The 26,819-nt window shown below is 45.7% G+C and overlaps 1 protein-coding gene across 1 annotated transcript in view; it reads right to left on the bottom strand.

Annotated features, from left to right (window-relative positions):
- Positions 1-26,533, bottom strand: part of gldn (gliomedin) — a 32,696-nt gene extending 6,163 nt beyond the window's left edge. Inside the window, exons 1-5 of the mRNA XM_080214159.1 lie at positions 26,092-26,533; positions 8,756-8,807; positions 6,088-6,114; positions 4,592-4,690; positions 3,671-3,826 (exon numbers count right to left, since the gene is read on the bottom strand). Coding sequence (XP_080070285.1) covers positions 3,671-3,826; positions 4,592-4,690; positions 6,088-6,114; positions 8,756-8,807; positions 26,092-26,418 — 661 coding nt within the window. The 5' untranslated portion in view covers positions 26,419-26,533. The remainder of the gene's footprint in view (positions 1-3,670; positions 3,827-4,591; positions 4,691-6,087; positions 6,115-8,755; positions 8,808-26,091) is intronic.
- Between the last annotated feature and the right edge of the window lie 286 nt (positions 26,534-26,819).

Below are 26,819 nucleotides of genomic sequence, written 5' to 3'. Positions count from 1 at the left end.
CAAAGCAGCCAGCATAATTAAGGACCCTACACAACCCGGACATTCTCTCTTCCACCTTCTTCCTTCAGGAAAAAGATACAACAGTCTGAGGTCCCGTACCGACTGACTTAAGAACAGCTTCTTCCCTGCTGCTGTCAGACTTTTGAATGGACCTACCTCACATTAAATTGATCTTTCTCTACACCCTTGCTGTGACTGTAACACTACATTCTGCACTCTCTTGTTTCCTTCTCTATGAACAGTATGTTTTGTCTGTATAGTGCACAAGAAACAATACTTTTCACTATATGTTAATACATGTGACAATAATAACTTAAAGTAAGAAGATAATGACTGTGGATACAATACTAATTGATGTGAAAGACAACCACAACCTGTTTACTGGTGTTTGCCATCACTGTAGCTGTGAACAGAGAGTGCTTTGTTGAATCCACAAAAGATGCTACATTTGAACCTTTGGCAGGGTCACTCACACGTGGGGACAGATATCTTGTATTTAGACTGTGCTTTCACCACCTGAGCTCATCCCAAAGCACATGACAGCAAGCTGGAGTATCCTTCACGTGTAGTCACTGTTGTAATACAGGAAGCACAGTAGCCAGTTTGCACACAGCAAACTCCCACAGATAGCAATGGAATCATGATGCTTGTTTCCTGTGATATTGATTGGGGGATAAGTACTGCCCAGAAGATCGGGGAGAATCCTGCCTCCTTTTTTAATTTGCGGGACATGGGTGTCACTGGCTGGCCAGCATTTATTACCCATTCCTAGTTGCCCTTTAGGAGATGGTGGTGAGCTGCCTTCTTGAGTGATTGATGCAATGGAGTGTCTCGCTGGGCCATTTCAGAGGGCAGCTGAGGGTCAACCACATTGCTGTGGCTCAGGGGTCACACATAGGCCAGACCGGGTAAGGACGGCAGATTCTCCTCCTTAAAAGACATAAGTGAAGCAGATGGGTTTTTCTGACAATGGTTTCACGGTCATCAGTAGATTCTTAATTCCAAATTTTTTTTTAATCCAAATTCCACTATCTGTAATGAAGGGATTCAAACCTGGACCCCCCAGGATACGAGCTGGATTGATAGTCTAGCAATAGTTCCACTATCACCTCCCCTGTTGAAACAGTTTTGTGGAATCTTTCAGAGGGCAGTGGTGAATCTGTGGAACTCTTCACTGCAGAAGGCTGTGGAGGGCCAAGTCATTGCGTGTCTTTAAGACAGAGATAGATAGGTTCTTGATTAATAAGGGGATCAGGGATTATGGGAAAAGGCAGGAGAATGGGGCTGAGAAAAATATCAGCCATGATTGAATGGCAGAACAGGCTCGATAGGCTGAATGGCCTCATTCTGCTCCTATGTCTGATGGTCTTATCCCACCAGTGTGAGTGGCAGTAAGGTTTCAGAGGTTGTTTTTTCCCGACTGCGATAAACCCCTTTAAGTCATTCTGACAGACAACATAAATGTAACGGTAAGATTAATGAATCAATCCTGAGCCGTCACTACCCCCCTGCTGACATCGTTTTGCCCGAGTTCAGATGATCACCACGGAGTAAATAATTCCATAACGGTATCTCAAACTGATAAGTCGATGAGCTTGAAATGTGACACTTAAATGCAAAAGGGAAGATTTACTGTGGGATTCTCCTAGTCGCCTGTCACACTTTTGGGAGAATGTTGGTGGAAACCTAGAGAAGTGGCCATTTAGGCCTTACCACTGAGACTTTCACCGATATCCAGGTGGAAAATGAATTGCAGCCTTTGTCTACACAGTGTAAATTATACAATAAATTGAAAATTATAAAGTAAAAGTTTATTTATTAGTCACAGGTTGGCTTTCATTAATGCTGCAATAAAGTTACTGTGAAAATCTCCTAGTCACCACACTCTTGCGCCTGTTCAGGTACACTGAGGGAGAATGGAGCACGGCCAATGCACCCTAACCGCACGTCTTATTAATTCATCAACTCCAAAGTGCTCTTGAAGCTGAGAGTGTAAAAGATGTGATATAATTACAAGAGTTCCTTCTTCATTTGCAGGGTTCACAACGTGCATCATTACATTAGCAGCCATTAGATCATTAGATCCCTGTCCGCTGTTTTAACAAAGACGCTAAATATTTCATGTCTACCTCTGTTGAAGTGAGGGGACCTTTCACATTCAAGCATTAACACACTCAGTCCTGCCTGAAAGGCTTGTTTTCTCATCATGGTTACTAGTTGATGTGCTTCTTAAATTCTGGAAATATCAGAAAATACATTATTATCCTTGTAGCAAATGAGAGCCGAGGATTTTACAAGGTGGATAGGTTTTGGTAAAATAACATCAGAAGCTTTTGGGAGGGAACCCGTCATCTTTCTGTCACCGTGGAATGTTCCCAGTGCAACTGGCAATGGGATGGTAATGCTGCCTCACAGTGGGTTCAATTCTGGTTTCAGAACACTACTCATGTTCTCCGTGTCTCCATGGGTTTCCTCCGGGGGCTCCACTTTTTTCCCACAATCCAAAGATGTTGTGGTTAGGTTGATTGGCCATGCTAAATTGCCCCTTAGTGTTAGGGGGATTAGCAGGTAAATATATGAGGTTACGGGAATAGGGAATAGGTGGGATTGTGGTCAGTGCAGGGGCAATGGGCCGAATGGCCTCCTTCTGCACAGTAGGGAAGCTATAATTCTGTGACAAGCTGCCCCCTGCTGGAATCTCTAATACATACCCCTGCCATGTAAAATTCTACACCATAAAAACTAACCGGTGCAGAATTCTTGATTGCTAATCTATTAAAATAACTTTCCTGGGTGTTCTGGGGTTATTTTTGAGAAGTGACCAAAGCCAGGGGAAAGTTAAGGGAGTGCTAGGTGTAGGAAGGATGTTCCCGATGGTGGGGTGTCCCAAACCAGAGGGTCACAGTCTGAGGATACAGGGTAGGCGGTTTAGGACAAAGATGAGGAGAAATGTCTTCACCCAGAGAGTGGTCAGCCTGTGGAATTCACTCCACAGAAAGCAACTGAGGTCAAAACATTGAATGTATTCAAGAAGGAATTGGATATAGCACTTGAGGTGAAGAGGATCAAAGGATATGGGGAGAGGGGAGAGGACGGATCAGGCTATTGAGTTGGATGATCAGCCATGATCACATTGAATGGTGGAGCAGGTTTGAAGGGCCGAATGGCCTTCTCCTGCTCCTGTTTTCTATGTCCATCCACCTGCTGCAGTACCCAGCTCCCCCCAGCCCCCACCTCCCTCCCCCCGCAGTGCCAGCGTGAAGCCCTGGAGCTCAGTAACATGGCACTGATGGAGCAAACAGCTGCCTACTGGAACTGGCCAATTCTGGGAAGTGGTGAGTGGTCACACTCCAGCCGGAAATCACACCGTTTTCCAGCCGCTCTCCTCCTGCCACCTCTGCCAGTGAGGACAGAGAATTGGACACTCAGCCAATTCGAGATGGATGGCCATTCATATCCCAGGTGATGAGGGAAGCAGTTCAGAGCCATTCTACAATGTGTAATTACTCTGCAACACCTTCCCTTGGACAGATCCAACTGAAAGGAAGTTCCACTAACAGATTTTCACAATTACTACAGATAAGGGATAATGTTTAAAGAGAGATTCTGTCTATCTCACACCCAGCAATGAAGTTTCAAGCTCATTATCCAAACAAATTTGATCATTTACCTTCCAGAATGATCTCATTATAAGGCTCTCCTCGGTCACCTTTTGGGCCAGGTTCACCTTTCGGACCTGGGAGCCCATCTGAACCAGGGGGGCCTGGCTCTCCTTTGTCTCCTTTTGGTCCCAAATCTCCAGGTTCCCCTTTTTGTCCTGGGGCAGCTGTGATGTGAAAAAGAGACTTGTTTTGAAAATAAGTACTGATAATAGTAAATATTGTGTGAATAATAATGCTTCACACTCGCAAAACCCAAAGCGTTCCCAGCCGGTGCCCCGAGTGACTCATGTCTGACTGATAACTAAATTTAACCCACCATTCAGAATATACCTCCCCTGTTAGCACTGCTGCCTCACCACGCCAGGGACCCGAGTTCAAATCCGGCCTTGGGTAACTGTGTGGATTTTGCACATTCTTCCCATATCTGCGTGGGTTTCCTTTAGGTGCTCCGGTTTCCCCCACGTCCCAAAGATGTGCGAGTTATTGCAGAACCCCTACAGTGCAGAAGAAGGCCATTCGGCCCATCGAGTCTGCATTGACCACAATCCCGCCCAGACCGTATTCCCGTAACCCCATATATTTACCCTGCTAATTCCCTGATGCCAAAGGGCAATTTAGCATGACCAATCAACCTAACCCGCACACCTTTGGGGTACAGTTGATTGGCCATGGTAAATTGCCCCTTAGCGTCAGGGGGGCTAGCAGGGTAAATATGGGAATAGGGTCTAGGTCCTGGGTGGGATTGTTGTTGGTATAGGCTCGATGGACCGAATGGCCTCCTTCTGCAGTGTAGGGATTCGATTCTATTCTAAATGGTTAGAACAACATTCCACCTGCTTCCACTGTCCAACCTTTTCTCAGTGAAGTTTACACATTGGTAAATGAGGATGAGGTTTGCCTCTGTGACAGTCACCCGGAAGGTTCATTACCTTTTCGTGCCCTTTTACCCTCCTTTCCAGGTGGTCCAGGAAGACCAATCGGCCCATCTGAGCCATTCAGCCCAGGTAATCCATCCAACCCTGGAGGACCTGAGAGAGATAGCAATTAAATACATCCATCTCTCACATACATAAAGTCACAAATCTTTTCGATGGAAGATTTCCAGCTTTATCGTGGTGGGTGCGACAGACAGTTTGACCGACCACTGGATGGTTCATTGATCTCAGGCAGGGATTTCCAGTCCCAGGGCAGGCAGGACAGGAAAACCCCACCCTCAGTAACAAAGGCTGGTCAAAATTTTTACGATGTTTTAAAGAATAATCCTCCTCCTCCAGATAGCATTCCCATGAATGGCAGGACACTGGGAGGCTCAGAGAAACAGATCCCTGAAGGTGGTAGAGCAGGGGGACAGGGTATTTAAGAAGGCAGATGGAACATTTGTTCTTATCAGTTGGGGCAGATATTACAAGAGCAAGGAGATAATGTTGGAGCTGTGCAAAGTGTTAGTGAGGCTCCAACAGGAGCACTGTGGACAGTTCTGGTCACCTCACTGTAGGAAGGATGTGATTGCCCTGGAGGGGGTACAGAGCAGATTCACCAGGGTGCCGCCTGGGACGGAACGTTTGAGCTACAAGGAGAGACTGGATAAATTTGGATTGTTTTCTTTGGAACAGAGAAGGCTAAAGGGGCATGGGGGGGGGAAAGGAGTATAAGATTACGCTGGGTATGGGCAGGATGAACTGGAAACAGCTGCTTCCCGTGATTGAGGGGTCAGTCACGAGGGGACATTGTTTCAGGGTCAGAGGCAGGAGATTCAGAGGGGATTTGAGAACAAAAAGTTCACTCAGAGGGTGACGGGAATCTGGAATGTGCTGCCTGGGAAGACAGTGGATTCCGAAACCTTTACAAAGTATTTAGATCAGTGCTTGAAACATTTTACTATTCAAGGATATGGGTCAAGTGCAGGGAAATGGTAGATATTGTCAGTGAGCTGAAGAGCCTTTAAAGTGTTGTATGCTTCTATGGGCGGAAGTTTACTGGCACGTCTGCCCGAGGTTCGTATGATCCCACCCAAAACCAACGGAGAATGCTGTTCTCCAATCCTCACCCATCCCCAGAATCAGAGTGGCTGTGCCGGTAACATTCCCACCTATTGCTCTAAGAGGACATCGGCGACCATGGATTTTGATTGGATTGGTCCATGGTTACGCCTGGCAAAGCAGTGTAGTGGTTTGCCGTTACCTTCGGCAGTGTGGCTGCCCAGGAATCTCTCCCACTCTTACCACCTGCCGCAGGAGTATTGGAGAGATTTACAGGCTGATAATTGGCCTGTTTGGCCGATGTTATAAACAGAACATCCGTGACCATCAAGTCCTGGAGTGGGACTTGAACCCAAAGCTTTTAGTCCAGGGATAGGAATGCTACCCTGTTCCTCAAGAGCTGCTCCTGAAGAGTAACATTGATGTAAATTGTTAGTAACTCTTACCTGGTGGTCCAGCTGGTCCTCGTGGTCCTATTTTATAGAATTTAGACATAGTTAATTAAAGAAAGATTAAAGTGGATTAAATATAAATACACCACAGCATCCTAATAAAGGATAACTTAGCAGTTTAAATGAACCACAAAATAAATCGTGATTCTCAGCACCTAGAAGGACAAGGGCAGCAGATCCATGGGAAAACCACCACCTACACCTTCCTGCAGGCTCTCACAGAGCAACAGGAGATGTCAGCAGAGGACATTTAACCGGCTTGATTCTGGGTGCCACGGCCTCCCCATATCTCCGGTTCCAAGGTTTTTGGACTGATCAGCTCCGTGTCGATTTCTGATTTAAAAATTAAAATTCCCAATACCATTTCATTAGCGGACCTGGGACTGAAGTCTCTGAGTCCGTTGGCATCTCCACCCCACCCCATCCCATCCCCCCACCCCCAACCAGGAGTTTGTCACTCCAATGGGTTTATTCCTGCTCCCATTAATGGGAACAGGCAACCAATCCCACTGGAGAGAACAGGAACAGAGACCTCCCCCACCCAGGAGGTCAGGGGTAAGGGGAGGGTGCCTGGCCCACTGGCACTGCCCACCAGGCATCAGGCAGTGCCAAGACAAGGATGGTGGGGGGGGGGTGTCCTGTTGGTGGGGGTGTGGTTCCCGCTGCAACTCTGCCAGACCATCGCATACAGATTGGGACTAGCCTGAGAGGGGGGAATATTGGGGGTGAACCCGAGAGGTCCAGGAAACTGGCAATCAGGGAATGGGAGGAGGTCACGGAATCACTGGATTGGCCGGCGATCAGGTAGCTGGCAGTGTGGGGGCACTGCGGTGATCTCCGCTCCGAAAGATTGGTGCATTGCAGTGACCCCAGTCAGCTCTACACTGTGTGGAGGAGTGAGGGGAGTGAGTGCCTGAGGGGGGTTAGTGTGCAAGGATGAGTGTGCGAGGGTGAGTGTACGAGGGCGAGTGTGCGAGGGTGAGTGTGCGAGGGTGAGTGTCTGAGGGTGAGTGTGCGAGGGCGAGTGTGCGAGGGTGAGTGTGCGAGGGTGAGTGCCTGAGGGTGAGTGTGCGAGGGCGAGTGTGCGAGGGTGAGTGTGCGAGGGTGAGTGCCTGAGGGTGAGTGTGCAAGGGTGAGTGTGCGAGGATGAGTGTGCGAGGGTGAGTGTGCGAGGGCAAGTGTGTGAGGGTGAGTGTCTGAGGGTGAGTGTGCGAGGGTGAGTGTCTGAGGGTGAGTGTGCGAGGGTGAGTGTCTGAGGGTGAGTGTCTGAGGGTGAGTGTGCGAGGGTGAGTGTGCGAGGATGAACATACAGGGATGACTGTGTGTAGGTGAGTGTGCAGGGGTGAGTTTGTAGGCATGAGAGTGAGGGGGTGTGTGTGGGTGTGAATGTGCAAGGGTGGGTGTGCAAGAGTGAGTGTGTAAGGGTAAGTTTATGGGGGTAAGTGTGTGAGGGTGGGTGTGTGAAGGTGAGTGTGCAGGGGTCAGTGTGTGAGGATGAGTGTGCAGGGCTGTCTGCAGGTGAGGGTGAGTGTGGGGTGTGAGTGTTTAAGGTGAGGGGGGAGAGGTATAACACTGATATTAGAGGGAGGTTTTTCACACAGAGGGTAGTGGGGGTATGGAATGCTCTGCCAAGTAAGGTGGTGGAGGCAGGCATGCTGGAGTTGTTTAAGAGTAACTTAGACAGGCACATGAGTGGGTTGGAGATGGGTGGATATAGGAGATTGTTTTAAATAAAATTCATTAGCATTGGGACGTCCCTGGTAAGGTAAATGGATACGGGATGATAATAATGTTTTTTCTCTTTTCATTCACAGGTTTTAAGTCGGTCCACCTTGTTGTCCAACGAGGGGCATACACGCGATGGGTCGTACTGGGGCTGCTCTTGGTTGTTCGAGATTGGCCTAGTGCTTCATGTCGTTACTGTGTGCCTAAACTGGACCAGATACTGGGCAAGACGACAGCTCAGTGACTATCACTGATTGCTGTGCAGACACATGGATTTGGGTCGGTGTCTGTGGGAGTTCGCGCATTCTCCCCGTGCTTGCGTGGGTTTTCTCCGGGTGCTCTGGTTTCCTCCCACACTCCAAAGATGTGCTATTAGGCTGATTGGCAGGAATAAATTGTTCCTAAATTAGTTTCCCTCAATGTGGATTGCCATAAAACAATAGATAGGGGTCATGGGTGGAGGGGGGAGTGGTAATATTAAAATGGCGGCGTGGGCTCGTTGGGCCGAAGGACCTGTTTCCCGGGCTGTTTCTGTCCTTTGTTTTTTGTTCTTTGAAGGGTGACTGTGTGGGGGTGAGTGTGTGAGGGTGAGTGTGTGACAGCGAGTGTGTGAGGGTGGGTGTGCGAGTATGGGTGTGCGAGGGTGAGTGTGCAAGGGTGAGCGTGCCCACTGCCACACAGCAATCCCATTAAGCTTCTTGCAATAAAGCCAATGAAATGATGTTTATCGGCTGAAGAAATGCCACAGGTAACTCATGAAGGCTGAATTTAGCCTCAATACAATTCCTGAAAAATTCTCAACGCACAACACAACTCTTAAAGATGACTCATTCGATTTATAACAATAAAGAGTAACTCGTAGATTGTAAAAACTCAATCTAATTCATTTTTCATCTATAATATTCTACACAAAGTGAAAATCCCTTCAGAGACATACCTGTTAAACATATTCCCTTGGAGCTGTTACACAAATCCATGAATATTCGAATCTGAAATTAAAGTGTCATAAAACATTAAAGCGCTTTCAGAATTGCCTATTCTCCAATGGTTAAGATTTGTCTGGGATATCACAACGGCTTTGATTCAAGGAGCCAGCCCCGAAACACATCCTCAGTAACAATCTCCCCTTCTGATCAAAGCTCTCATTAACAGTCAGGTGGTGGTCCGCAGTTGAACAGCGGAGTGTTTGTGAGTGGGAATGAGTGGGTGCCTTTAACAATATCAGCAGCTGCTCTGCGCTCTGCCGATTCACTGCAAAGGCCCACTAGAGGCTCTGATCGACAATTAGATGAGTGGTGTGTAAAATACTCACTAAATTCCGCCCAAAGAGAAAATGAAAATGACGGTGAGATTTGGAAACGGGGAGGAAATTGCTGCCTTCTTCCTTCAAAGTGAAATTTAACCAATGCAGCAAGTACACAGGCGCTGCCAGATCTGCTGCGTTTATCTGATATTTTCTCTTATTTCAGATTTCCAGCATGTATAATGGCACGTTCGTACAGTGGTTAGCGCTGCTGCCTTACAGCACCAGGGAGCTGGGTTCGATTCCTGGATGGGGTCACTATCTGTGTGGAACATAGAACATTCCAGCGCAGTACAGGCCCTTCGGCCCTCGATGTTGTGCCGACCAGTGGAACCAATCTAATGACCCTCTAACCTAAACTATTCCAATGTTATCCATATGCCTATCCACTGACCATTTGAATGCCCTTAATGTTGGCGAGTCCACTACAGTTACAGGCATTCCACACCCTTACGACCCTCTGAGTAAAGAACCTACCTCTGACATCCATCCTATAATTATCACCCCTCAATTTAAAGCTATGTCCCCTCGTGTTAGCCATCACCATCCGAGGAAAAAGGCTCTCACTGTCCACCCTATCCAATCCTCTGGTCATCTTGTATGCCTCTATTTAGTCACCTCTTAACCTTCTTCTCTCTAACGAAAGCAGCCTCAAGTCCCTCAGCCTTTCCTCATAAGACCTTCCCACCATACCAGGCAACATCCTGGTAAATCTCCTCTGCACCCTTTCCAATGCCTCCACATCCTTCCTATAATGCAGCGACCAGAACTGTACGCAATACTCCAAATGCGGCCGCACCAGAGTTTTGTACAGTTGCAACATGAACTTTTGTGTGAAAGTGGTTATGTGGGGTATTGGGAATAGGGTCTGGGTGGGATTGTGGTTGGCATAGACTCAGTGGGCCAAATGGCCTCCTTCTGCACTGTGGGGATTCTATGATTTTATGATTTAAGTTCAGGATGTGACTTTGCAGCTTCTTTCACATCAAGTTTAAATCCTTTTCTTTAAATGCAGGAAAATATATGATATTTTCCTCGGTCTCCGTGGCATGTTTTGCGGTGGCGAGCACCACTGTGCCACTCACTTGGTGACTAGTGGGGTGCCCCAGGGGTCGGTGCTGGGGCCTCAGCTATTTACCATTTATATAGATGATCTGGAGGAGGGGGCTGAGTGTAGGGTGTCAAAATTTGCTGATGACGCCAAGATTGGTGGAACGGCAAATTGTGCGGAGGGTGTAGAAAGTCTGCAGAGGAATCTGGATAGGCTGAGCGAGTGGGCGAGGACCTGTCAGATGGAGTATAATGTTGGCAAGTGTGAGGTTATCCACTTTGGTAAGAAGGACTACTACTTACATGGTGAAAAACTGCAGCAGGCGACGGTGCAGAGGGGCCTCGGGGTCCTTGTGCATGAGTCGCAAAAACCCAGTCTACAGGTGCAGCAGGTGGTGAGGAAGGCGAATGGGATGCTGGCCTTCATAGCGAGGGGGATTGAATATAAAAGTAGGGAGGTCTTGCTGCAGCTGTACAGGGCACTGGTGAGGCTGCAGCTGGAGTACTGTGTGCAGTTTTGGTCGCTGCACTTACGCAAGGATATTTTGGCCTTGGAGGGAGTGCAGAGGAGGTTTACTAGGCTGATACCGGAGTTGAGGGGGTTGAACTATGAAGAGAGGCTGAGTAGACTGGGCTTGTACTCGTTAGAGTTTAGAAGGATGAGGGGAGATCTCATTGAGACGTATAAGATGATGAATGGGATGGATAGGATAGAGGTGGAGAGGCTCTTCCTGCTCAGAAAGGACAGTAGGACTAGGGGGCACAGCCTCAAGATAAAGGGGGCGCGGTTTAGAACGGAGTTGAGGAGGAACTTCTTCACTCAAAGGGTGGTGAATCTCTGGAATTCTCTGCCTGTTGAAGTGGTGGAGGCTGCCTCGCTAAATATTTTTAAGGCGCGGGTTGATGGGTTTTTGATAAGCGAGGGAATTAAGGGTTATGGGGAGAGGGCGGGAAAGTGGAACTGAGCAGCGACAGATCAGCCATGATCTTATTGAATGGCGGGGCAGGCTCGAAGGGCTAGATGGCCGACTCCTGCTCCTATTTCTTATGTTCTTATGTTCACAGGTGGCGGGGTCTTACAGTCTCATCGTGTTAGTGGGGTTTCCCTTTGAGTGCACCCCTCCCCTCACCTCCGGGAAACCTGCGGGACTGGGCTGCACCATGGACAGAACCATAAATCCTGCCAGTGTGAGCAGCAGCATGATCTCAGTGTATAGAAACACAAGTTGATGTCAAAGTGTAAAGACAAATTGAAAGACATTCTCCATCCTTCCAACCATCAGTTCTGGATCTGATGTTTCAGCTACACCAGGGGAACCACTGCACTTCTATAATTTTATCAGCTTTGTTAACCCATTAAGTAATGTGCATTTAAAGCAATTAAAACAAGCACTGATATTAAGCAGACGGATGAATGTCAGATTAATGCACAGTATGTTTTATGGTTCAATTGTAGCTTGGCTCTGTGTTCATTCCTGGGTAACAGTTTTGCAATTAAGGTTTCTCCAGTTTTCTTAGGACTCTTCTTGCATTCATTTACAGAAATTGCCAGTAAGGTGAGTGTGGAATTGTTTGTTAGGTTTTTGTTTTAGTTTCCTTTTAGGGATGGCTTTGCCCAGTTTAAATTTGCTAGTCTGTGACTAACTGGGTCCAGTCAGTTTTATTCTAGATATAACACTTGGGGTGAACAGGATCAAAGATTATTGGGAGAAAGCAGGATTTGGCATGTCAGCTATGACTCTCACCAACTTTCACAGATGCACGATAGAAAACATTCTTTCTGGTTGTATCACAGCTTGGTATGGGCTTGGTATGACCGCAAGGAACTATAAAAGCTCGTGAATGTAGCCCAATCCATCATGCAAACCAGCCTCCCATCCATTGACTCTGTCTACAATTCCCATTGCCTTGGAAAAGCAGCCAGCGTAATCAAGGAAGCCCCACTCACCCCAGACACTCTCCATTCCACCTCGGGAAAAAGATACAAAAGTTTGAGGTCACGTACCGACCGACTCAAGAACAGATTCTTCCCTGCTGCTGTCACACTTCTGAATGGACCTACCTCACATTAAGTTGATCTTTCTCTCTGCCCTAACTATGACTGTAACACTACATTCTGCACTCTCTCGTTTCCTTTCTTATGCACGGTACGCTTTATATGTATAGCGCACAAGAAACAATACTTTTCACTTTATTTTAATACATGTGACAATAATAAATCAAATCAAATCAAATAGCTTACTGAGTTGGATGATCAGTCATGATTGTGATGAATGGTGGAACAGACTCAAAGGGCCAAATGGCCTCCTCTGTGTTTCTACACTAAGGATGGGATTTTCCAGTGGCGCTCGTCCCAAAACTGAAAAATCCTGCCCAAGATCGACTGACCTTTGCATCGTCTGTCCCCTGTTTGCTACGATTCCTATGGTAGCCAGACGGAAAATCTCCTCCGAAGTATCACCTATTATTTAATTCTGAGACATATTTCCCTCCAATTTTCACTTGTTCACTATTACGGTCATCAAACTACCGAAAGGTTATTCCTCCTCATCATACTGTAAATCTCAACTATTGCAAATAGCAAAAAGGAACATAAAAACTGGAGTAGGCCATTCAGCCCATCTAATTCAATTAGATCTATATTTTAATTAGATTACAGAGTCACAGAGGTTTACAGCGTGGAAACAGGTCCTGTGGCTCAACTTGTCCATGCCACTTTTTTTTAAAAACCCTAAGCTAACCCCAATTGCTCGCATTTGGCCCATACCCCTCTACACCCATCGTACCCACATAACTGTCTAAATGCTTTTTAAAAGACAACCTTGTACCCACCTCTACTACTACCTCTGGCAGATTGTTCCAGACACTCACCACCCTCTGTGTGAAAAAATTGCCCCTCTGGACACTTTTGTAACTCTCCCCTCTCACCTTAAACCGATGCCCTCTAGTTTTAGACTCCCCTTCCTTTGGGAAAAAAAATTGACTCCCAAGCTGGTCTGTGACCCTCATTATTTTATAGACTTCTATAAGATCACCCCTCAGCCTCCTATGCTCCAGAAAAAAAAGTCCCAGCCTCTCCTTGTAACCAAACCATCAAGTCCGGGTAGCATCCTAGTAAATCTTTTCTGCACCCTTTCTAGTTTAATAATATCCTTTCTATAATAGGATGACCAGAAGTGCACACAGTATTCCAAGTGTGGCCTCACCAATGTCTTGTACAACTTCAACAAGACATCCCAATTCCTGTAATTAGGAATTACATCTACCTGTCTTGGCTCCGCCGCCATTCCTAACAAAACAAACTTCCCAACAAAAATGGATTAATCAGTTTTGAAGTTTTCAGCAGTTTTATAGAATCGTAGAATGCTACAGTACAGAAGAAGGCCATTCAGCCCATCAAGTTTGCAACGATCTCACCCATAACCCCATGCATTTACCCTAATTGACACTAAGAGACAATTTAGAGCAAGGCTAATCAACCCACCTAACCTGCACATCTTTGGAATGTGGGAGGAAACCAGAGCACCCGGAGGAAACCCACGCAGACACAGGAAAGACGTGCAAACTCCACACAGACAGTGACTCAAGATGGGAATTGAACCTGGGTCCCTATTGCTGTGAGGCAGCAGTGCTAACCAATGTGCCATTGTGTACGACTGTGGAAAGAAGAGTTTCAGCATTCCACTGCCTTTGGGAAAATATTTCCTGAGGTAAGATATTGGAAAACACACAAGCAATCAGAATCAATTCATCATCATAAGAATATTGTTTCTGCCATGTGACAAGGGAAGCTTAGAGAAAGAAAAAATTCTGTGTATCAGGCATTTGGAAAGTGGGTGTTGTTGCTATTCTTAAACAGACATTAAAGGCAGTGGCCCATAAATGACTTGGAAGATCTATTGTTGCAGGGTTAATTAACATTTGGTGGTATTTAGAATTTGCCCACTTGACATTGACACCCAGTTAAATATCAAAGTGAAAGAACTCAGCCACAAACTGGAGAGTCGATGAACTTTTGAGAAGTTTCTCCTCAACAGACATTAAACTTCAATGTACAGCGAAGCTCCAGCTTCACAGTATTTTAATCCTAGTCACTTTTAAACAAGTTACATTTGCTCATTTACTGCTTGGTTTAATACCATAAACCAGTAGTCTAGCTTTGTAATATGTTAGTTTTTATAGTAAGAAGTTTCACAACACCAGGTTAAAGTCCAACAGATTTATTTGGTAGTAGAAGCTTTCAGAGCACTGCTCCTTCATCAGGGGAGTGGGGAGTTGTGTTCACAAACAGGATGTTTATAGTCACAAACTCAATTAAAAGATAATGGATGGAATGTGAGCCTTAACAGGTAATCAAGTCTTTCCAGGTGCAGACAATGTGAGTGGAGAGAGGGTTAATCACAGGTTAAAGAGATGTATATATTCCCTGTTTGTGAACCCAACTCCCACTCACCTGAGGAAGGAGCAGCGCTCCGAAAGCTCGTGCTGCCAAATAAACCTGTTGGACCTTAACCTGGTGTTATGAGACTCTTTACCGTGCCCATCCCAGTCCAGCGCTGGCATCTCCACATCATTAATTTCTGTTTCAGCTTGCGATGTTTAATTTTCATTATTGACAAAGATGCAAAACTTGGTTAATATTTACATTGATAGTATTTAGTTCTTCTTATTCCATTACGACAATACAAACTGTTCCTTAAATATTGAGATCTAGTCATACTTGTGACTCCCTGTTATGTGCCCTTGGTAACTACAAGTTAAGGGCAGCACGGAGGCACAGTTTGTCCTGGTGCCTCACAGCACCAGGACCCAGATTCAATCTCGGTCTCGGGCCACTGTCTGTGTGGAATTTGCATGTTCTCCTCGTGTTTGTGTGGGTTTCCTCTGGATGCTCCGGTATCCTCTCACAGTCCAAAGATATGCCGGTTAGGTTGATTGGCCATGCTAAATTGAACCTAGTGTCAAGGGGATTAGCCGGGTTGCGGAAATAGGGCCTGGGTGGGATTGTGGTCAGTACAGACCCGATGAGCTGAGTGGCCTCCTTCTGTACTGTAGGGATTTTAGAAAATGGTACTTTCCTCAATTACACCTCCAAAAATTTCCTTTTCCTTGGATCTGAAGTATGAATATTTAAATCAGTTATAAAATACAGCTTTTTGGTGTGATTATTTGGTTTTTAAACCTCTTCAGACAGTCAGTGGTCATTTGGTGATGGGTTTAGCAGGAGCCTCTGATATGGTAATTGATGACTATTCAAAATGAACCAAATTGGTCCGGTTAAAATGTTGTTAATGTTTTGGTTTTATTTCTCTTATTAATCAGTGGAATTTGCACTTGTGTTATATTGACAATTAAAAGCTTAGTTAAGGAATATGAAAATTTGGTTCTTGACGTTGTTTGATAGCTGTGTTTCACCCACAGAAAGAGGTTTGGGGAGAACAGATCTGTTATTAACATAACAGTAGTAATGTTAATTGTGTAAAACCAATGGTTTTGTGATGAAGTATCACAATGCCATTTCAATTCCAATGTGCTTTGACAAAATAGCTTGTTACGGGGCATTTGCTTCTTGGGGCTACAGTTAAAAGTATAACCCTTGCCTGAATCATCATTGTAATTGCAAATAAATGTTGTAGTTTGAATAGCTAAAAAATGCACAAATATTTCCATGTGCCATTCTGACTTGTTTTGCTGACAGTAACATTTGGTTTGTATCCAGAAACCACTGAAGTGCATTAAGAATGACAAACTTGGGAGGAGAACTTCAATGCTGAATAGATATATTTTTCACATTTATAAATGCACGCTTTCCCAATGTTTTGCAAACTCCAATATCAGTCCAACAAATTAACTCATCATTTATCTCCCAGTTGTTTGTGAGACCATGCCCTGTACAAATTGCCTGTGGTATTACAACAGAAACTACACTTCCAAAGACATTACAGGTAGGATTTCCACCCGTTCCTCCCAAGACCAAAAATTCCCACCTGATGTCAATGGACCTTTGCACAATCCACCAAACTTTCTGTCCCGGACACTACGTGGGAAAGTTCGGCCCTATATCCTTGGGGATGGGTTAGCTCAGTTGGCTGGTTACTTTTTTTTATTCATTCATGGGACATGGGCATTGCTGGCTGGCCAGCATTTTGTGCCCATCTCTAGTTGCCCTTGGAGGGCAGTTGAGAGTCAACCACATTGGCTGTGGAGTCACATATAGGCCAGGCTGGGTAAGGATGGCAGATTTCCTTCCCTAAAGGGCATTAGTGAACCAGGTGAGTTTTTCCAACAATTGACAATGGCTTCATGGTCATCAGTAGATTTTTAATTCCTTTTTTTATTGAATTCAAATTCTATCATCTGCCGCAGCTGGATTCGAACCCCGGTCCCCAGAATATTGGCTGAGTTTCTGGATCAATAGTCTAGTGATAATACAACTAGGCCACGCCCCCTCCTCTCCAGAGGTTAGTGATGCAGAGAAATGCCAACAACATGGGTTCAACTCCTGTACCGGCTGAGTTTATTCATGAAGGCCTCACCTTCTCAACCTTGCCCCTCACCTGAGGTATGGTGACCCTCAGGTTAGATCACCACCAGCCAGCTCCCCCTCAAAGCAGCCTATGGTCATCTGGGACTATGGCAAAATCCATTTCATTTCACTCACTTGTTTGTAAAGCATTTAACCATTTCCAGAGGTTATTTAATGAATGATATAAAGACAAGCCTTTTTTCTCTCTTTTTACTGCCTCACTATCTCTTTAAAATAAATGGGATAGATTTTAATTTTCACTGATGGATGGTCATCAGAAGGGCGGGGGGACAATGGTATAGTGGTGTTGTTGCTGAATTATTAATCCAGAAACTCAGCTAATGTTCTGGGGACCTACATTCGAATCCCACCACGGCAGATGGTGGAATTTGAATTCAATAAAAAAAATCTGGAATTAAGAATCTACTGATGACCGTGACACCATTGTCGATTGTCAGAAAAACCCATCTGGTTCACTATTGTCCTTTAGGGAAGGAAATCTGCCGTCCTTATTCGGTCTGGTCTACATGTTGCTCCTGAGACACAACGATGTGGTTGACTCTCAACTGCCCTCTGCACAGGGCAACTCGGGATGGGCAATAAATGTCGGCCACCCAGTGATGCCCATTTCCACAAATGACTGAAAAAAATCAAATAGGGCAGATCGCCCGCCCTTTTTACAGTCCACCCGATTTTCACTCCACATGGCGTTGTCTAAGATTGGTTCTACATTTGTGTACGATGATTGATAGTAGTGAGGTGAAATTCAGTAGTAATATTTAATTGTTGAAAGAAAGCTAGAAATGTGGGCCCAACAAAACAAACAAGGATAATATTTGATTTTTCTATTTTAACAACATCCACACAGATTTTGAACTTTAACTTCAGCCTAAACTGCTTTGCTTTCTTTGGCAATCTAAGAAGGAAGAATGATTTTCCATAGGGAAGTTATATTTTGTCTAAGGTAGTGTTCCAATTCCAAATCCCTTCCCACACCCAGTGGCGCCGTAAGGCAGAATTTCTTCTATTTCCATAGCTAGTCATTCCTGGAACAGGTCCCTAGTCTGTCACCAGGAGCTTATAGCTTGAGGGGTGCCACTCCACAGCCAGCGTGGCTTTCCAGGAATCTCTCCCTGTCATACCACCAGCCATTGGTGTGTTGGAAGGATTTGGAGCTGACACACTTAACCTGTTCAGCCATATAATGGACGCACCTTCCTGGCCCATCAAGTCTTGGGATGGGACTCGAACCCAGAGCTTCAGGCTCAGAGGTAGGAACATTACCCACTGTGCAACTAGGCCGCGTCTAAGTAGTGTATTAGTCGGTTATTACTTAGTGCGCAGCCAGTTAGTTTGGATGGTTAGATGGCTGAGCTTGTGGTTGAGAATAAAGCAGAGGGTTCAATTGCCGTTCTGGCTGTGGGAGGTTTGGCAGATGCCTCCTCACTCTATCCCGTAGCAAAGTCACAGACTGAATTCGATTTAACATCCCTCTGATTAACCAAGGCAAGAAATAGTGGGCTGACAGGAGGCAAATCAACAGGACATCCAGTGGGAATCTGTGCCTCGTGTAATCTATAGAACTGCTCCCAAGCTTGGCTACATATTCTATCTGTAGCTGAGGCAACATGACATAAAGGAAAGGGTACAATGTGGGCTACTAATAAGGTGTTTAAGATAAATAAAGGATTTGATAGGACAGATGGAGAGAAATTATTTTCTTTTTACATGACCAGAAAAATGAAGGATGACTTTCAAATTTGAGTGCAACTGTTCAGGGGCGATTTGGGGAAGCTTGTTTCCACATGAAGGGGGGTGGAAATATAGACATCGGTTTAAGGTGAGAGGGGAGAGATAGAAAATGGTCCAGAAGGGCACTTCTTCACACAGAGGGTGGTGAGTGTCTGGAACAAGCTGCCAGAGGCAGTAGTAAAGGCGGGTACAATTTTGTCTTTTAAAAAGCATTTAGACAGTTACATGGGTGCGATGGGTGTAGAGGGATAGGGGACAAATGTGGGCAACTGGGACTGGCTTAGTGGTAAAAAAAATGGTGGCATGGACAAGTTGGGCTGAAGGGCCTGTTTCCACGTTGAAAACCTCTATGATTCCATGACTTTACGTGAGGATGAACTGGTGCTAAATCTGAAAGTATCCACTTTGAAATGTGAGGAATGATGTGACCTTAAGGACAACAAACTGTCAGAACATCTGCTATCAGGGAAGCCAAGTCTTGGACAGAAACAGCGGCATAATATCCAGGATGAATCCTTCTGGAATGATCCAGTTATTTGGAACATCATGGGCCGGATCTTCTGGGCATCCCACATTTTCCAGCAGCAGGAGGATGTCATCATTGGGGGCTGGTGGAATGTTCCAGTCCCGTTGATGTCTGCAGGCACTGACTCTGAATGAGAAGCAAATCTGAAGTGTCCAGAATGCACTGGCACCTCGGTGGTCACTCTGAAGCTGGAATTCTCCCATCCCATGCCACTGGAATTTTCATGGGTGGATTGTGGAGAATGTGAAACACCATTGATGGTCCAACGGGAGTTTTAGACCAGTGCAGCCAGAGAATTCCACTCCACATGTTAGCAGCTTACTGAGACTGGGTGTAAGGAAAGGGGTGATACAGTTAATCCAAATTCTCCTTCAACCAACGTCCAGTATAGGCTCACAGATAACTATCAGGAGAAAATGAAAAACCCTGCTCATTTTGATGCCACACCTCGCTGTCTTCACCCCCACAGAGGACATTCACCAGGATGTTACCTGGGATTTTTTTTTATTATTAGTGTCACAAGTAGGCTTACATTAACACTGCAATGAAGTTACTGTGAAAACCCCTAGTAGCCACACTCAGGTGCTGTTTGGATACACTGAGGGAGAATTTAGCGCGGCCAATACACCCAACCAGCATTTTCAGATTGTGGGAGGAAACTGGAGCACCCGGAGGAAACCCACTCAGACACAGGGAGAATGTGCAAACTCCACGCAGACACTCAAGCTGGAATTGAACCCAGGTCCTTGGTGCTATGTGGCAGAAGTGCTAACCACAGTGTTGTTATTCACCCTAAAAATAAGGGGTAAAATTCTTAAACGCAGGAGCAAAGGAACTGGGCGTATCTGTGCAGAGATCATTGAAGGCAGCAGGACAGGTAGACAGAGCAGTTAATAAAGCAGATAATGTTCTGGGATTTATTACTAGGGGCAAAGAATACAAGATCAAAGATTTATGTTGAATTTATCCTGATACCTTACTAATGCTTTTGCATCCTTCCTAAAATTTGGTGCCTTGCTTTGAACAATTGATTATAATATATACTCCGAAATAAAGTGCACGTAAGAATGTACATCTAACAACCCAGAATCATCACAGATTTTATACTGTATAAATTAGTCTATTGATTCCATTTTCAAATTCAGATTATATTCCTGATGGAAATGGACACATTTGCCCTTTAATTAAAAACAAAATACTGCAGATTTTGAATATCTTCAGCTCTTTCTACTTTCAGTGAACTTTGTTGGAGGCAATCGCAATTGTTTAATGCATTCTTTTTCTTTCTGTTTGGCGTTGTATCAAAGTGTCAATATTTCAAATTGAATGATACCTGTCAGGCATCTTTTATGAATAAAACACACTGGTTATTTTCTGATTGGTTTACAGTGAAATATACTGGTGCTTCAGTTGGAAGGAATATTTAACAGAATGTTAGGTAACATTTACAACTCCTTGAAGAACTCTGGGAGGCAAGAGAGGCGATTGCAGAGCCTCTGGCTCTGATCTTCAGGTCGTCGTTGGTCACAGGTATAGTGCCAGAAGATTGGAGGATAGCGAATGTTGTCCCATTGTTTAAGAAGGGGAACAGAGACTTCCCCGGGAATTATAGACCGGTGAGTCTTACTTCTGTTGTGGGCAAGGTTTTAGAAAAAATTATTAGGGATAGGATTTATAGTTATTTGGAGAGTAATGAATTGATTGGAGATAGTCAGCATGATTTTGTGGAGGGTAGGTCGTGCCTTACTAACCTTATTGAGTTTTTTGAGAAAGTGACCAAAGAGGTGGATGGGGGTAAGGCAGTTGACGTGGTACATATGGACTTTAGTAAGGCGTTTGATAAGGTTCACCATGGAAGGCTTCTGCAGAAATTGCAGATGTATGGGATTGAGGGTGATTTAGGTAATTGGATCAGGAATTGGCTGGCGGATAGGAGACAGAGGGTGGTGGTTGATGGTAAGTATTCGTCATGGAGTTCAGTTACGAGTGGTGTGCCTCAGGGATCTGTTTTGGGGCCACTGCTGTTTGTAATTTTTATAAATGATCTGGATGAGGGTATAGTTGGGTGGATTAGTAAATTTGCTGATGACACCAAAGTCGGAGGTGTGGTAGATAGTGAGGAAGGGTGTCTTAGTTTACAGGGAGACTTGGACAAGTTGCAGAGCTGGGCCGAGAGGTGGAGGATGGAGTTTAATGCGGAAAAGTGTGAGGTAATTCACTTTAGAACATTACAGCGCTGAACAGGCCCTTCGGCCCACGATGTTGCGACTTTGGCAGGAATAACAGATGTGTAGAGTATAGGGCTAACAGTAGGACTCTGAATAGTGTGGATGAACAGAGGGATCTAGGTGTATGTGTACATAGATCCCTGAAAGTTGGGAATCAAGTAGATAGGGTTGTTAGGAAGGCATACGGTGTCTTGGCGTTTATTGGTAGGGGGATTGAATTTAGGAGCCGCAGCGTCATGTTGCAACTGTACAAAACTCTGGTGCGGCCGCACTTGGAGTATTGAGTGCAGTTCTGGTCCCCACATTATAGGAAGGATGTGGAGGCTTTGGAGAGGGTGCAGAGGAGGTTTAGTAGGATGTTGCCTGGTATGGAGGGGAGGTCCTATGAGGAGAGACTGAGGGATGTGGAGGCTTTGGAGAGGGTGCAGAGGAGGTTTAGTAGGATGTTGCCTGGTATGGAGGGGAGGTCCTATGAGGAGAGACTGAGGGATTTGAGGTTGTTTTCGTTAGAGAGAAGGCGGCTAAGAGGGGATCTTATTGAAACATATAAGATGATTAGAGGTTTAGATAGGGTGGACAGTGATAGCTTTTTTCCTCGGATGGAGAAAGCTAGCACGAGGGGGCATAGCTTTAAATTAAGGGGTGGTAGTTATAGGACGGATGTCAGGGGTAGGTTCTTTACCCAGAGGGTGGTGAGGGACTGGAATGCCCTGCCTGCTGCAGTTGTAAATGCGCCTAGTTTGGGGGCGTTTAAGAGATCCGTGGATAGGTTTATGGACGAAAAGGGATTGGTTTAGGTTAGAGGGTCATTGTTTTGTAACTGGTCGGCGCAACATCATGGGCCGAAGGGCCTGTTCTGCGCTGTAATGTTCTATGTTCTATAACTCTTCTTCACAATCTCTGTTCCAAAGCATACCCAGCTGAAATCATATTGCATCAATTATTGTGATGAGGAACACAGTAATTAATATATTAGTAAAATAAGATGAGTGAATGTCCCCTATAATCACAGACTGAAAGGTTACTCACACTGATAATTACTCAGTTTCTGTGGTACATTTAAAACACAATTAATATGCAAATACAGCAATTTTGCAAATATTGCAGCAAGGTTAAGTGTCAGATTCTGTTTTCACAAAGCTAGCAGCAAGGCAGGAGAAAGCGTCTGGCAACGAGGGACGATCATGGTGTGGAGATGCCGGCGTTGGACTTGGGTAAACACAGTGAGAAGCCTGACAACACCAGGTTAAAGTCCAACAGGTTTACTTTATAGTAAACGCCACTAGCTTTCAGAGCACTGCCCCTTCGTCAGGTGAGTGGGGAGTTCTGATCACAAACAGAGCATATAAAAGCACACACTCAGTATTCTGTAAACTGTGTGTGCCTTTATGTGCCCTGTTTGTGACCAGAACTCCCCACTCACCTGACAAAGGAACAGCGTTCCAAAAGCTGGTGGTGTTTACTACCAAATAAACCTGTTGGACTTTAACCTGGTGTTGTCAGACTTCTTAATGTGGGAAAATTCAGGAACAATTCTGGCCTGTCATAGGCTACTGCACAATTTGGGAATTAATAGCAGTATACGCTGTTCAAACATTATCAATCAGCAAAATCTGGCCCCATCTCAGTGCCTTAAATATGCTGCCCTCAGCTCTATACTAACCCACACTTAATTAGCTCCTGCATCTAATATTCAATACACTAGCCAACTCTCACCGTGGAGAAATACGAGGTGATGCATTCTGGTAGGAAGAATGTGGAGAAACAATATAAAATAAGGGAGTGAGGAGCAGAGGGAGCTGGGTGTATCTGTGCATAGGTCATTGAAGTTGGCAGGACAGGTGGGGAAGTATACAGTATTCTGGGCTTTATTAGTAACAGCAACAGGTACAAGAGCAAAGAGGTTACGCTGAACTTACATAAGATATTAGTTACACTGCAGCTGGAATATTGTGTACAGTTCTGAGCGCTGCACCACAGGAAGGATAAAGTAAAGTTTATTAGTCACAAGTAAGGCTTACATTGACAGTGCAATGAAGTTACTGTGAAATTCCCCTAGTCCCCACACTCAAGCTCCTGTTCAAGTCAATGCACCTAACCTGCACATCTTTCACACTGTGGGAGGAAACTGGAGCACCCGGAGGAAACCCACGCAGACACGGAGAGAATGTGCAAACTCCACACAGACAGTGACCCAAGCCGGGAATCGAACCCAGGTCCCTGGCACTGTGAGGCAGCAGCACTAACTACTGTGCCGCCATGTAGCCCCGACATTAACCCATTGGAGACAGAACGGAAGGACACTTCCAGAGATAAGAAACATCAGTGATGAGGATAGATTGGAGCGATTGGAACTGTTCACCTTGGAGAGAAGGAGGTTAAGAGGAATTTTTATAGAAATGTTCAAAGTCATGAGGGGCTGGAGAGAAAGTGGATAGGGAGAAACTATTCCCCCTCATAAAAGGATCAAGAACGAGAGGCACAGACTTAAGATGATTTGCAAAAGAATCAAATCTGAAGCGTGAGAAAAAACGCACACAATGACCGGTTCAGGATTACAATATATGCCAGAATTTTACCTCCTCGCCCACCCGTGACTTGTAAGATCCCACCCGAGGCCAACACAGAACGCTGGGATGGACATGCCGGTAAAATTCTGGCAATACTGTCTGGAATTGTATCAGAAACAGGTTCATTCAAAGCATTCAAGAGAGAGTTAGATGATGAATTGAAGCAGCTGTGCAGGAGTATGGGGAAAAGTCTTAATGCTCAGCTAGAGAGCTGCTGCTGACATGATGGGCCGAATGGTCTCCTTCTGTGCTGTAACAATTCTGTAATTCATGATGATGTTATGATTTGTGATCGATATCCTTGGACCTTTCAATGAGAATTTTCAGCTGTGGCTCAAAGCCTAAGGATGGGATTTTCCACGCTGCCCGCTGTGGACGAGACCCGTCATTGGCCGCAGCAGGATCTTTTCGTCCCACCGCTGTCAACGGGGTTTCCCCATTTTATGCAACCCCTGCTGCTGGGAAACCTGCGGCGGGAATTCTCCTTCGACGGGACTGGAAGACTCCACCAGCAAAAATGGCCGGAACGTTCCGGGTTACAAGTTTTATTTCAGGAGTTCAGGCAAACACTTGTTGGATTATTTTTATACTGCGGCGTTACTGTACTAATATTAAACAATCCGCTGCTAAATGTGGCCTTGAATATCCCCGTATGGAGTATTGAGTGTCGCTGACTCAATGTTAACAGCTGCTTGTGATGGGTAGATGAGAGTGTTGGGCTTTGGAACCAATATGGACAGAGAGAGTAAGGGGTGTAAAATCATTCATGTCCACGAGATAATTAAGCGAGAGGAAATTTGCTCTTTTATTTCACATACCAAAGGTCAGCATGGTGGCACGATGGTTGGCATTGCTGCTCACAGCGCTAGGGACCCAGGTTCAATTCCAGACTCAGGTTACTGTCTGTGTGATATCTGCTTCGTCTCCACGTGTCTGTGTGGGTTTCCTCCGGGTGCTCCGGTTTCCTCCTACACTCCAAAAATGTGTAGGTTAGGTGAATTGGCCGTGGTCAAGTGTGTGGGGTTACAGGGATAGGGTGCAGGAAAGGGCCTGGGTAAGACACTGGGCAAAACTTTACAGCCTCGCTCACCCCAAAACTGTAAAATTCTGCCCGAGGTCAATGGACCTTTCCATTGTCCGTGTCCTGCCTACCACACTTCCAGTGGCAGGAGGGACGGGTAAATGGGTGGCATGGTGGCACAGTGCCGTTTCACAGTGCCAGGGACCTGGGTTCGAATCCCAGCTTGGGTCACTGTCTGTGCACATTCTCCCCCTGTCTGCGTGGGTTTCCTCCGGGTGCTCTGGTTTCCTCCCACAGTCCAAAGATGTGTGGGTTCGGTTGATTGGCCTTGCTAAGATTGCCCATTAGTGTCCTGAGATGTGTAGGTTAGAGGGGTTAGCAGGTAAATGTGTAGGGATATGGGTTTGAGACCTGGGTGGGATTGTGGTTGGTGCAGACTCATAAGAACATAAGAACATAAGAAATAGGAGCAGGAGTAGGCCATCTAGCCCTTCGAGCCTGCCCCGCCATTCAATAAGATCATGGCTGATCTGTCGTGTCTCAGTTCCACATTCCCGCCCTCTCCCCATAACCCTTAATCCCCTTGCTTATCAAAAACCCATCAACCCGCGCCTTAAAAATATTTAGCGAGGCAGCCTCCACCACTTCAACAGGCAGAGAATTCCAGAGATTCACCACCCTTTGAGTGAAGAAGTTCCTCCTCAACTCCGTTCTAAACCGCCCCCCCTTTATCTTGAGGCTGTGCCCCCTAGTCCTACAGTCCTTTCTGAGCGGGAAGAGTCTCTCCACCTCTATCCTATCCATCCCATTCATCATGGGCCAAATGGCCTTTTTCTGCACTGTAGGGATTCTATTCTATTCTATAACTGCCCTCTGAAGTGATCTAGCAGGGCAATTAGAGATGTGTAACAAATACCTGGGGCACACATTCCATTAAAGAATACAGTAAAAAAACATTGGGAGTAAGAACTTAGCGTTCCATTTCCCCAAAGTTATCACATAATCTGCTCAAAGCAAATTATTGCAAAAATCTGAAATAAAATCAGAAATGCTGTAAAATCTCAGCCTCTGTGCAGAGAGAATAGAGCCAATGTTTCGAGTTAGAATGATTCTTGCTCAGAGCTAACGTGCTGCCTTTTTCACAGCTACATGTTTTCTGCATTTCTGGTTTATTTGATTAACTTTATTTCTGAGGAGGCTGGGGGTGGCGGAGGGAGGGAGGGAGGTGTCGGTGGGCGTTGGGGTGGGGAGGGTGGGGGGTGGTCACGGTCAATGTGATTAGAATGTCACTGCCTACCGGGATTCTGGAGTAAGTCATCATCATGACGGTGTCCTCAGCCTCCTCCTGGCCCTTCGACTCCAGGTGGCTTCGCTTGTTGCGGTTCCTCTGCTCACTCAGCTCAGGCTGGTCCTGAGACAGGTGCTGGAGAAGGTCCACAGGCCAGGTCCCGGAGTCAGAGAGCTCCTGCAGGCGGTCCTGCACCTCTTCCAGCTGGGACCTCAGGCTGCTGGAGCCCGCAAAGAGGTAGAGCAGCGCAGCGCAGTTTAACAGAGTGAGCAACAAGACTCCCAAATGGAAAACAGTCCACTTGACCGAGCTCTGTGCTCCTGTCTGCAAAGTCATCTTTCAATGCCCCCTGGGGCTGGGGTGGGGGTGGGGTGGGAAGATCAGGGAGATACGATTCACCCCCAAGTTGATCAATCCCTCCAAAATCACCCTCAGGTTGAAGAAATGCTTCCGGAACTCTCCACCTCGCCCAATGTTCAACTCTGTGATAGCAGAGAGTTTTATGGCTTTTGACTGAAGCCTGATTAACATGTTTTGCCCTTTCCAATTCTCTAGCTGCTTGCGAGGTTAATCATATTCACTTCATTCATGCCTCTTGCACAAGAGTTCCAAACATGACTTTCAGTGGACAAGGGAGTGACTAACATCTAAAATTTACAAGACAACCTGAGTCAGATTGTGTAATGTATTGCCAGGGTGACAAATTAGACTTCGTCAGCTTCCAATCACAGGAATGA

The sequence above is a fragment of the Carcharhinus amblyrhynchos genome, chromosome 28 (assembly GCF_965287045.1).
Source record: "Carcharhinus amblyrhynchos chromosome 28, sCarAmb.v2.hapA, whole genome shotgun sequence".
NCBI classification, from domain to species: domain Eukaryota; kingdom Metazoa; phylum Chordata; class Chondrichthyes; order Carcharhiniformes; family Carcharhinidae; genus Carcharhinus; species Carcharhinus amblyrhynchos.
The sequence above is the reverse complement of the archived record's forward strand: the minus strand, read 5'-3'. Positions and strand labels throughout refer to the sequence as shown.